This window comes from Lissotriton vulgaris, chromosome 8 (genome assembly GCF_964263255.1).
Source record: "Lissotriton vulgaris chromosome 8, aLisVul1.2, whole genome shotgun sequence".
NCBI lineage: Eukaryota > Metazoa > Chordata > Amphibia > Caudata > Salamandridae > Lissotriton > Lissotriton vulgaris.
The window spans coordinates 121,660,483-121,673,646 of NC_141696.1; the positions used below are offsets into that span (position 1 = coordinate 121,660,483).

A 13,164-nucleotide genomic window follows, 5' to 3' on the forward strand; every position below is an offset into this window, starting at 1 on the left:
ATGCAAGAGGGGGTGCGGGTGTGGTTTTATCGGAAGGGACCCAGTATTTCCTTATAGGCAAGGAACAGCCCTGTTGTGCTGTTCACCTGGACCTGCCTTGCTCGTCACCTGATGAGCAGGGATTCTGGGAGTTGTAGTTCGCCGTGGGAGTGATGGGAACCCCGGCAAGAGAATAACTATATACCCGGCTTATGTTACTGTTTGGTACGTAAACAGCTGCTCAAAACTCGATTGATCGCTTCACCTCCCAGCAGGGTTTTGTGCACTTTTTTTTATTTCAAAAGCATGAGGGGTGAAGTGGTAGCTAAGTTAACAAAAAGTTACTATCCTATTGTACCGTTTGATTTAATCTCAATGTCTACATGCCACATATCGGAAATTTCCACCCACTCGAGCATAATGGTCCAAAAAGTAAATAAGTATTCATTAAAAAAATCCCTTAACGTGGGAAAGCATTATTGCAAAAAGTAGACTAAAATCAGTCGTCAGGAAGGGAATAGGGTGAACAACTGGCATTGGTGCAAATTCAGGACGGTGAGTGTAAAAATTTAGGACAAAGGGTCAAAATTCAGGACAAAAATTCAGGACAGGAGGTCAAAATTCAGGACAAAACTTCAGGACAATTGGATACGTTTTACAGATCAGAGGTCGCGCAATTGTATATAAGTAAGCCCAGCCATATCTAGACATATTCAGCCATTTGCAATCCTATCCATCATGTATCCTACCATCTTTTATTTCACTCATCCATCCCTTCATCCATCCTTTCACTCATCCATCCATTATCCATCCATCCGCCCTTTCACCCTATCCATCTGTACACTCAGCCATTCACTCTTCAACCCATCCATCCATTCACTCATCCATCCAGCGATTTACCCTTTCACCTTTCCAGCCATCCTTTCACCTACTCATCCATCCACCCAGTCACTGATCCTTCCACCCATCCACCCTTTCAGTCATCCATCATCCTTCCTTTCTCTCTCCATTGATTCTTTCACTTAGCAATCGTTCCTTCCATCCATCCATCCACCCACCTTTCCTTCCATCCATCCATCCATCCATCCATCCATCCACCCACCCATCCATCTACTCATCCGCTCATGAATCCATCCATTGACCCTATCACTCATTCATCCTTTCTCTCATCCATTTATCCTTTCACTCCTTCCTCCATCATTTTGTCCATCTACCTTCCCTTTCACTCACTCATCCATCCTTACATCCACCCTTTCACTCATCCATCCATCCATTCGCCCATGCACTTATCAATTCATCAATCCATCCATCATTTCACTCATCCATCCAACCACTCACTCACTCATCATCCGCCTTTTCACTCATCCATCCACCCTTTTACCCATCCAGCTACCCTTCCACCCATACATCCAGCTTCCGTTTTCTCTCTTCCATCCTTCCACTCACTCATCAATCCATCCATCCCCTCCCATTATTCATCTATTCAATCTTTCATTCATCCATTCACCCTTTCACTAATTCATCCAGCCATCCCTTCACTTAGTCACTCACCCACCTTTTCATATTAGTTTTGGGCTGAGCCTTTTTGAGAAGAGGCCCATCAAGAACTTCACCCTCGCTGCAGGAGACATTCCAGGACTGGGACAGAAGCCACCCAGGGCAGAGACAGGATCCACTACAGGAGGAGACAGGAGCCATCACAGGCGGGGGGGGGGCAGGAGCCACCACATGGGGGGTCAAGAGCCATCACTGGAGGGGGAACAGGATCCACCAGGGTGGACACAGGGGTGGGTATGCAGTATTCTAGTATCATCTCGGTCTCTTCCAGGGTCGGGGGGAGGGCTCCTTACCGCCTCCTGGATAAGACAACGAGAAGACAGGCTCTGTTTCCAAAATGTTAGTTTTGCCCCCCTCCCCACACACTGATGTACAGTACTGAATGGAGATACTCCAAGAGAACTGATTTAACTGATTGTCCTCCATACTTTGTTAATCAGTGTGAATGTGATTGTGCCATTTCTCTATTTTATTACAATATAGATTGCATGTTTAAAGAATCAAGGTTTGTTTACAATTTAGTGACAGTAATAAAGCTCTGTGAAGTGAACCACGTGCTGCCTCGGTGTAATCAGGGCCTGGGCAGAAGGGGAATGTCTCACACCAATTGAAAATACAAGACGCATTCAGTGCTGTTTGCACCTGAATAGATACCCCTGCTCCGAAGCTGCCGCCCCTCCCTCTGTCACCTTCAAGCACCTCCTAACAGCTCATCAAGGTCTGAAGGTGTGAGGGTTGCCATCCCGCTGTGCCTCGCCAATACTGATGGGTATCTGAGCTTTTGTACTGCCTCGGAGTCTGTTACACCCGACCTCAGCAGCATCGCAGTCAAGAAGGGAGGTGGGGGCCAGCTGTGCCGGTTGTGCGACCAGTTAAAATTACGGACAAATGGCGTCCGTTAAACAATCCTTCACGGACAACCGACAGACGGCCGAAATTACGGACTGTCCGTGAAATTTACGGACGGTTGGTCACCCTAGAAGGGAATGGTTGAAGGCGGCGTACACTGCATTCTGAAGCACCACCTACCTGGGTGAAGAACAAACGTGTCCCGGGGTCGGTGGGCAAGCCTTTTGCGCTGTGTCTCGGATCACACAAAGAGCATTCCCTTGAAGAAGCCTCCTCTTCTTTGTCATCGCCAGTTTAACAAACACGGGATGTGCTGATGAGCGCAGAGCCATGTCAGTTGTCGCCTGTTGGGGTCCCGAACCTTTACCTCAAGTGTCGGCCTTGGCACTTCCCTTTCACACGGTAATCAGCGGAGGTGTGGGGGATGACGCTAAGTCATTACAACACCACTTCACTCTTCGCCCCCTCCAAACCAGCAGACACTTACATTTCATGCACATCTTAAGGGGTCTGTCCTTGCGCCCCTCTCCCCACAGTACCTGGCAAGGGGATCACGGGCCCACAATTCTTTGGTTCAGGTACACATCAAAGAAATCACCAAACTAGCCTTTTAAACACGGACGGGCATGTAGATATTGAAAGACTATTTTGCAAACACGCTATTTATATATAAATATAACAACACTCGTGTCACACCCAATGGCGTAATGCAAAATGATGAGAACCCACACACAAAACTTGGAAAAGGGTCCATGAAACTCTTGCACTTTATACATATTCATAGACCTTAAGCTGACTGGGACCCCTCAAGCCCCTGCCCCACAAGGGTGCAGAAGTCTTGCATTATACCCCTAGTCACACTGATTGTCCACTTCTCTGCTACAACACATAGGCCCAACGACATACATAGGAAGCTTCAACTCCCCACACCCCCAGACCTGTCTAGACAGTTAACGTTTATCTGATGTGCTCATTCTGACCTTGGCTTAGAGTGCTGTTGTGTTGCGCAATTCAACAGGAGGTTCATTTTGAAGCAGGGTCCCTTTCCTCTTAACACTTTTCATATGAAATGTCGTCAAACATGTTCCCAAATCGAAACAACACAATACTTGAGGAAACAGATCCTAAACCTTCACCCACCTCAAATAAATAATTCCCTTTTCTGGATTGTACTCTTGTGGTTGGCTAATGGCAGCATTTCTATGCGGTGCCTGTCTTGGTATTTTTAGTGACTTAATACAGAACTTTGGTTCCTGTCGCAGAAAATGCTGCCCAAATGGTTTTCACTGGCTTGTTTTATCTACAAATAGAAAGTGAATGTACAGCACCACCAGCTTCTAAAACTAAATATTGTTATTATAGAAGATAATAGTTTGTTTTTCATTTAATTAAGCTCACAGCATCACCAGCAACGATTATACGAAGGTGTAACTGAAATCACAAACATAGATATAACCAATATTAGATATCTTTATCAAGCACTACAGCACCTCAACAAGATAGGCCCTAACAAGACCTCCCAATGATGTGGACACAATCACACTCATTGGTAGAAGACATTGCCATTTACTATGCCAATAGCTTTAACTCAAACAAAAGCGAAACATATTGCATTTTTAATGCTTGTTTTTTTATTGCAGCGGTAGACCTGTTTGCCTTGATTCCAGGCTACCTAGAGTGACTCCAAGTGTCAGTTGGCTGACCTTGTGTGTGAGTCTCAGGGACACATCAAAATTCCAGAGACCTCCCTGCAACTTCCCAAGCTGACTAGCACGACCAGGACCTGCCGGGACCACCTTATTCTGGCTGCTGGTCTCTGGTGGAGTAACTCCTGATCCTTATGAGTTTCTCCCAGGTCCTGGATCCTTGGTTGGCATTAGTAAGAAGCTCCTCCACAAAAACAAAGTGAAAAACCTGAAGTTTGGGCCTTTCCTGGCCATCGGCCTATAGCTCCAGTGAGACCTGCTGTTTGCGCTGACAGCATCCATCTACAACAACTGGCAACTCAAGACCTGCAGTTCAAGCCAACAGCGATCATCCAATCCAATCAACCACTGCAAAGCTCCAGCAACAATTGGCTCTCTGCACTACAACAATGATTGCTCTTCACACCAAAAGCCTCCACCTAGCAGCCTCCTCCTACACGGATGGAACTCTTAACATGCTACTTGAGATGGTAAATCTTCAGTGGGACTGGAATGTAAAAGTAACTATCAGCAGACACCCAGATGGGAAATCAGCGAATGTGCATGGTACTTCTACTAAGATCTTCCATGGGATAGGAGCTATTTGTCAGAAGGTTCCATGAGATGGTCAAATAAACCCATGGAAACCACACCACCAGTGTGCGAGTCAGTATGATGGTGTAAATTCTTGACCCTTAAACCATAGTTCGATCTGACTCATAAACTTCCAAACAACCAAAAGAGAAGCACCATAAATGACACTGGGCCAGGGATGTTTATGCCAGCAGCAACTAAGTAAGCTCAAGGTGAGTATTGCACAAATGGGGGCATGACAGATCCTGTGCTCTCTGCAGCAGAGCCTCTCTCAAGTATGAGGTCAACCACATCAGACTGGAACACCAGCACTGCACCAAAAAAAGTCAAGTAACAAGCTACCAGGAAAATCAGAGGTGAAGCACCTCCCCACACCCAACTGCCTGTCAGAGCAGAGTGTAACGAATCGCAGCCCCTACCGGCCACAGCAGAATGGGGAACAAAGTGATCAATCGCAAGACAGTGACAAACAAACAGGAACTGGGAGCAGCATTGTGTCCTTAGCTAAAGGCTGGATTATAAAAATTAGCATAGTGAATTTGGCGGAAATTCAGGAGCTTTTTCTGAGGTAGCAGTGGGGTTTACGTTTATCCAAGGTGATACTCACCCTCTTAGAGCAAGGACTTGAATGAGGAGGTAATGACTCACGATAAACATCCTACAAAAACATGGTAACTTACCAAAACCTTATTCTCAGTGAAGGCAAAACTGACATCTTCGCACCCCGCATAGCATGGAGAGATGTATTCAATGCCATCGTAACCACAGATAGGATTATAAGCTGTGTCTGAACAGTGACACTTGCTGTTACATTTGGAAATGTTTTGTCCAACTTCCTCACTAGGAAAAAAGAAAGACTTTGTGTTACAAATCACATCGAAATACCTCAAATGTCTAACCTTGACACACAACACAGTTTTTTTCATAATATAATGGATCATTACCGAGCAACAACAGACAACTAAGTGTAGATTCTAATTGGAGACAGATCGGTTACATCATCCTTTGTAAGGTATCTACATAACGTAATGTGAGATATGTAACATAGACCTAAAATATGCAGGATCATTCTGCATATCTCTCACCACTCAAACTGGGAGGGATTAAATCACCTCCTTTGCAGAGTTTCCTTGAGCTGAAGCAATACCTACAAAAATGAGGCCCTGTTAACCTGGTTATCTGCCAGCTTTTCATCAGTTCTTAGGTTCCTCCTCTGATAGGGACTATTCTTCAACATCTCTCAACCAGTTCTTCATAGTGGGGGCATCCACAATCATACATCTTATTGAAGATCTACGTCTCATCAGCACTAGTGATTGCATATACCTCTATGCTTCATTTTACACTTATTTGGGTAAGAGGATATGGTTAGAAGGCAGGCATTTAGAAAATCTTGTGTACTGAGATTGGTGCTACTCAATAACATGCCTGTAACGTGATTACAGAACCATTCCATTTTAGGGGGCTCTCACATCAGTTGATAACAAACCTTGCCAATGTTTTTTGTTGTTGTTATATACATGCTGTGGATACTTATGGTGGCCATAGTTACATGGGTTTGCTTAAAGATTATAAGGCCATTCAAAGATGGCCGTCATGCTGATGAACATCTTTGAATGGGTTTGTTCAAATATTAAAACCCATTTCCTGGCCCTAACCAAGCATGCTCACAGACAGGCTTCTTGACATGGGTAAAACTCCATTTTAAGAGAAATGCCAGCTGAAAGTGCAGTGGGGAAAAAATGTAAACAGCTAAATATAAGTGAAATGAAGTTGCAAAGGGTAAGGGGACAACAAGGAGGGAGGCACATGACAGTAATGCAGCAGTGGGAGAATGTTTGAAAACAAGAGTGATGGAGGAAGCAATGGATGAGATGTGGAGGTCTGGGAGAAGCAACTTGGAGAATGAGGACTAGCTGGGGAGACACGGGTAAGCTACATGGTGTGCAAGGGACTGGAGAAATGTGAAGAGGGTAGAAGCACATGGGGGAGCAAGCAAGTAAATATGTGCTCTCCCATGGAGTGCCTAAAGAAAATGTGTTTTCTGAATGCAAAGAATGTTAGCAGTGGAAGGACACAAGGCATTCACTCAGAACACTGTGAGAATTAAATGCTGCAGGGCAGGCCACAAGAAAAGGAAAGAAAGGAACTCAATCAAGAGGAGACAAAAAAAGCCATGCAATCATGTGCATGGGCTGACCCAAAGTCCACTTTATTAGGACGAGCCTAGAGGCAGCAAGCATGCGCTGCAAGACTTGTTGTAGTGGAGTAGGGAATAGAAGCCACACCCACTCTCTGCCCATATTTGTCATTGGATTGTGTCATTGTCCTTCATAAATGCAGGCTTCTGATTTCTTATTAGGCTTGTTAGTCCCTCCTTAGTACTGCATTGTCTTCATTTGTAACCTCCCATGGCGACTGGCCCCTTTTCTTCGGTTGTTACACTGTAAGTATTATTTAGTCTTGTAAGCACTATTTTCTTTATTGAGTTTCTCCTACATCAGGCACAATGACATGCTTTGCTTACATTTAGCGTGGGACAATGGTGACCACTTGTTTAATTTCCTGTTGCTTTGCTCCCGCCCCCTCCTGTTGTCTGTGTTCACCATGCTCCCATCCCCCTTCTGTTGTCAGCATGCCCTTTGTTCCCGTGTGGAAAACATGTAATATTTTACTTGGCATAAGATGCAGACATTTTGGCTGTGGTATCCATTTAGGTTTCCTTCATAATGCTCCCATCCTCTATTGCTCATCTTTTTCCCTGTCTTTGCTGTCTATTTTAGTTGACTTCCTGACTCAGCTAAAAGCAATGTGCATGCTAAGAGTTTATAGCTGCCTGAACACCTGGTCTCAGACTCAACTGTCAATCATTTTCTGTTGTTGTAAACAGTTCTGTTCCCAATCCCACTTTGCTGACTATGTGATCTCCCATCTGCCCATGTTTGTTGGTAACCATTGCTGTGTAGGCCTGTCCTTCTATTTGTATCAACATGCTTACCATTGCAGAAAAAGCTGTATATAAGGCCTGTGTTCTGTGACTTCAATGTACAACATCCTCCAGCACATGACAGTGCTGTGTGGATGTGGTCCTACTCATGAGTGATTAATTAACTTGTTATTTATTCCCTACTCCAGTGCTGATCTCGACTTTGTTGGTGTTTGAACCCATGGTCAAAAGGGTGACCCTGCACCAGTGTACCCCTAAAAAATGGGGTACAATTCCGCAGTTGGTGCACGTCGTGGGACCCCCATTGGAGATGTGGCCATCCGAATGTGTGGTCTTGGTGGAGGATTGGAATCTTACTGAGGAATCGCACTGCATGAGGAGATCTTTGTCTTTGCAGGCCGATAGGAATTTTACTGTTTTCCTCATTTGACCCTCCAGGTGGTGGCCGGTCTCAACTGGGGTTTTCTTTGGCGCACTTTTGTAGTGACCATTAGGTTGACCAGAGATCAGCAGGTGGGAGTTGGAGTCTTCTGTTTGGTAAGGTCGCTAAAGCGGCACTCTTGATTTGTTAAGCCTGGGTTTTTGTTTGAATTTGTTATTTAATTTTTGCAAAAATTAAAGGCAGGTAATGTGGAGATTTTACTCCTTTTTAAATATTTTGAAATAGTAATATTTTACAATACATTTTTGAAGCATGCCTGTTCTCAGCACACTCCGTAGGTGATGTTGCTGTTCTGGTGGTACCAAACAAAGTTTACAAAAAAGTCAGCCAGCTACCCCAGAAGGGACACCTAATAAAGACATATATGTCAAATATGGTATTTCTCCCATAATGAACGGTCCACTATGAAACAAATGCACAAAAAAAGATTCTGATCTGCAATGGCCAGTGAATGGGTCATTTGAGTTTAAAAAGTATCAATATGTAGAGTAGTGTTTATTTAAAAGAAAAAGTAGACCGGATATGTTTGATTGTGTGCGTATGTGGGAGAAAGATGTGCGAGAGACAGCAAAAAGAGCAGAAGTTATAGCAGACAAAGAACAACGTAAAATGATATATCAAAAAGCGCTAACATTTTAAAAAAAACGAAAAGATGGAAAAAATAGAAAAAGAAGATATGGAACGTCGATTAGTGGTAAATGGCCAGTATCCTATTAGGCGCCTGTTGTAACTTACCCCTTGGTTCATTCCTCCCCTTTCCTCCCACCCCCATCCCTCTTTCCCACTTGGTATGCCCCGTGCTGTCACCTCGGGACAGCAATAGAAAGTTAAGTTGATGTCGATCCCGTCAAGCTGGGAGCACCTATGTTCAACAGAACTTAATAAATGTTCTTGAACCTTTTAATGCGTGGACCTTCATTACTAAATTTTTTGGCGACGAGGGAAACGGAGCTGAGCAGGGTCAGTAAGGTGTCTCTCCCCTGGAAGAGTTTGAGCTTGGACGAGGAAAAGAAAAGAAAAAAAAAGAGGAGGTGATTTGATGACTTACCCGTTTGAAGAGCCGGTCACATCCTGATTTGAAAGGAGGCTGGTCGCAACTTGAACGGTGATAAGCACGGCACACCGGTGAACCTACCACGTGAGGAATTGTTGACATGAAGAGCCAAAGTGTATGATGGCAGTGACAAGAGTGAGTTTTCAATACTCTATGGATTTTCGAATTGAAGTGCAGTGAATTCCAAGCAAGAAATGATATGGGAAGGAGTCGGTAATCATTTTCACTTGGACTTGGAAAGGATTAAAGGCGAAAGTAAAATCAGATTTAACCGTTGGCGTTCCCGTGAAATTGTTATGGTGCAGGAAAGCAAGACTCAAGTCGGAGAACAAGGGGATCTGCGCAATTCTATAAGGGGAGCCTTTGAAGCTGTCTGAGGAGAAGAGAGCGGAGCAGGGAAGGAAGTCAAATCTCTGACACCGCATTGGAAACTGACCCGAGGCAGTGCGTCAAGCAATTGAAGCATGAGTGAGTGACGGCATTGGGAAGCGGGTATCTCCTAACACAAAGTATTATCGGATGGCGAGTAAAGAACAGTCTCTGTGAATTCGGGCATATTCAGATATGTAATTGAGATAATAATTTCCCGAAGGCTGGACCCAAGTTGGATAACACTGAATCGGTGCAAGTTCATTTGGGTAGCCTTTGAAACCGTGTGAGGAGATGGGAGCGGAACAGGGTGTGCAGTAAACTCCTGCTACCGCGTTTGAAACTGAACTGAGGCAGCGCGTTGAAGCTGTGTGAGGAGATTTGAGAGGAACGGGGAGTGCAGTAAACCCCTGGTACCGTGTTTGAAACTGAACCGAGGCAGCGCGTGGAATCTGCGTGAGGAGATTTGAGAGGAACAGGGAGTGCAGTAAACCCCTGGAACCGAGTTTGAAACTGAACCGAGTCAGCGCGTTGAAGCTGCGTGAGGAGATTTGAGAGGAACAGGGAGTGCAGTAAACCCCTGGTACAGCATTTGAAATTGAACTGAGGCAGCACGGCAAGTGTGTAATGCGTAATCTCCTTAGAACTTTAACTTAAGGTTGACAAGGATTTTGAATATACAAGCGTCATTTATGCCGTATTTTTTTTTTTGATGTGTATGATAGCCACTTCCAAGTGAAAATAATGAAAAGCGAGGGTCGAATTATACTGCGGAAATTAATAAGAAGACCCGTAGTCAGCACACACAGGTATCTGCGCAAAGCATTTTAAGTAAACTCTGGAAGCCGAGAGGGGAAGCAGGAGGCGGAGCAGGAAACAAGATCTTCTCCTCAGAACTTCGTCGTCCTGAAGGAACTAACGTTTTTACGTAGAGCGTCAGAGGGGCCATCTTGAGGGTGAAAGACACCTTGTGAAGAAACCCTGTTACATGATCAAAACGTAAAGAAATATATAATCTTAGGCGGTAGAAGAAAGTAATAAATAAATACATAAATAAAAGTCATTTATCGGAACTTGAACCACGAATTATAGTACGAACGGCACTTCTAGACGAGTTGAAATTAAGTGCACAGTGAATGAGGTATTTCAGAACGTTCCTACTGGGCACATCACGCACAGCGTGGCACACGACAACAATCTCCGGAGCTTCATTTGCTGGTAGAGCACAAAGACTGTATCCTTTAAAGTTAAATTCTAGGGAGAGTGTAAACTTTGTTGCGTGAGGAACACATATAAACAGAAAGAAGTAATTTGTATTCGTGAATATAAGGGGGAAATTTATGAGAAATTTACATTAGTAAAAGCACAATGTGTAATTTACCGCCACCTGAGCCATTAATGAAAGAAGAGGGAACAAGTATCGCTGATTGGGAAGAGGGGAAGGATGGTTATAAAAAGCGTATATCCATTTTTGACAAGAAGGAAGAACCACTGAAACTAGAGAAAAAGGCGGAAATATTGTTACACAGTTTTGGAGCTGGTGGATGGAAAGTGTATATTAACAGAGAAAAGAGAAACATTAAGGGAACAGACAGAAACGTATGGGAAAATGTCTTGCATGTTGTAGGTGAACATTACAAGCAAGTAGGGAGTGCCAATGTACAAGGGAACAAAATATACAGAGAAGAGGGAGATAACAAAATGGTGATGAACAAAAGTGAAGCTAAACAGGTGTATACCATCAATATAGGTGGAGTATTTCAGGGCTTTATCGCTGACTCAGGGTCACATAGTACAGTTGTAGACAAAAACATATGTAAGAGCGAATTGTCAATAACGCTAGGAAATTAATTTGAAGAAGCAGATACGGGTGAAAACTTTATCTTGAGTGGAGGAGGAGAGATGGAATGGTGTTACCTGAAGAGAAGTACTAGGGGTAAGATTCATAATTCGGAAGAAGAGTTTGCTGTACTGGAAGGGGAGGAACGAAGGAAATTAAGAACAACGCAAAATCCCAAAAGTTCTGAGCTCAGGAGAGGGCTGGCTGTTAATGACAGTAGTCAATTTACCAGGCTGGAGATGTTGAGGGTGAAAACGCCTCCATCCATGGACAATGAAGCAGGGACAAAAGGGGTTTGGAGGTATAAGGGAAAAAAAGAAGCAGCTATTGTCAAATTCGAAAGAAAACAGAATACATCATTGGGAAAGGATGTTGAAGACAATATAAGCAATAATTTAGGGAAAATAATCAGTGAACATGATGTTCTGGAAGTAAAAGAATTTATCTATGAGGAAACGTGTGTGGTTACACAATCCACAATGGTAGAGGAGGAACTTTGCAAGCTTACCCGCCTCAAAGATGAGAAAGCTTGGAGCTCAACGGCACTGGTCGAATCCAAACCTAGGTCAAGTGAGAAATATGTTGATAACATGTACCTGGAAGGAGTAGTTTGTCAGAGTATGATCAAGTCAAAGAATAACAAGCAAGGAGAGTACTGGGATTGGTTATATAGCATAGAGTCTGAGAAGGAAAGTGAGGATTCACTCAAAAAAGTACCAGGTCAGCACTCAAAAGGTCCGGGAGGAAGGAACAGGATGCTTATAGAAGGCTGGAAAGAATATGTGTTAGGGTACACAGGAGACACAGCCACATTCTCAAGTGGAACCCATTTGACGAAGTCAGAGGAAAGTCTAGTCCCTGAGGAGGCATGTACAGAAGGAGGTACGAGTGGCTCAGGCACAGAGTGCCACAAGAGAAATTATGCTGGACCCAATGCTTATGAAGTCGATGAGAAGAAAACCGGTTGTATGAACAGGGTTAGAAGCAGTGTAACATGGTCCAGGAAATTTCCGAAGAAAAAGGATCCTAAGGCGGTTGTCACTCTCCAGGATGGTGATATGGTACGAGAGATTGAGGACTAGAGCACGTCAGCAGAGAAATCGTTTGGGCTGTACGGCTCATGAGGAATTAATGGAAGAGTACTAAAAGGCACCCGTACCCACTCTAAACCTCACCATGAAGTATACATGGGAGTGATTTGATGCCTATAGGTACAGAGGGGGAGCAAAGTTCTGGTTTCCAACAGCCTCAATCGTATCTTATTGGTAAGTCCATTCATCCATTTCGAGGAAGAGACAGAGCGGGGCCATGGCCCACAAGGAGCAAACAAACTTGGTTCACAGCAACACCACAGGAGAAGGTGGAAGGGTTAGAGCCACACGGATGGGGTTTAGCTAAACGCAGAAAATGACTCTGAGGAATGTAACCTTTTCCGTGACAACTTGGTCATTTCAAGAACAGACTTATGTAGTACAAGTATCGCTGGTCTCATCGGTTACATGCATTTTGTTTGTTTTTAGTTCCTGTTCAAGGAAATGTGTTACGTGTTCACCCTAGCCTTCTGCTTTAAGGGGTCCTGGATTCAGTTTATTTTCACTCAAAGCTGTCGGGTTTAAGGGGTTCTGGAGTCAGTTTATTGTTGACAGGAAAGGGGGGGGCGAAGAAGAGATAGTCTTAGGCACCACCACCCCGTCCTGGCATAGACAGGTTAACATGTGTTTAGGGGCACTCTGCCATCTCTGTTAGAGGCCATGGCTTCTCCCATCTGCCCAACCCCGGCGTATTACCTGGTAAAGTGTCTTCTGCGCAAGACCCATTGTTGCGCCCTGTGCGCATACGTTTTACCCA

At 44.3% G+C, this 13,164-nt stretch overlaps 1 protein-coding gene across 1 annotated transcript in view; it reads right to left on the reverse strand.

Annotated features, from left to right (window-relative positions):
• Positions 1-13,164, reverse strand: part of LOC147693576 (solute carrier organic anion transporter family member 2B1-like) — a 426,250-nt gene that overhangs the window by 72,527 nt on the left and 340,559 nt on the right. The window contains exon 11 of the mRNA XM_086933806.1: positions 5,345-5,504. Within this exon, the coding sequence (XP_086789932.1) occupies positions 5,345-5,504 (160 nt within the window). The remainder of the gene's footprint in view (positions 1-5,344; positions 5,505-13,164) is intronic.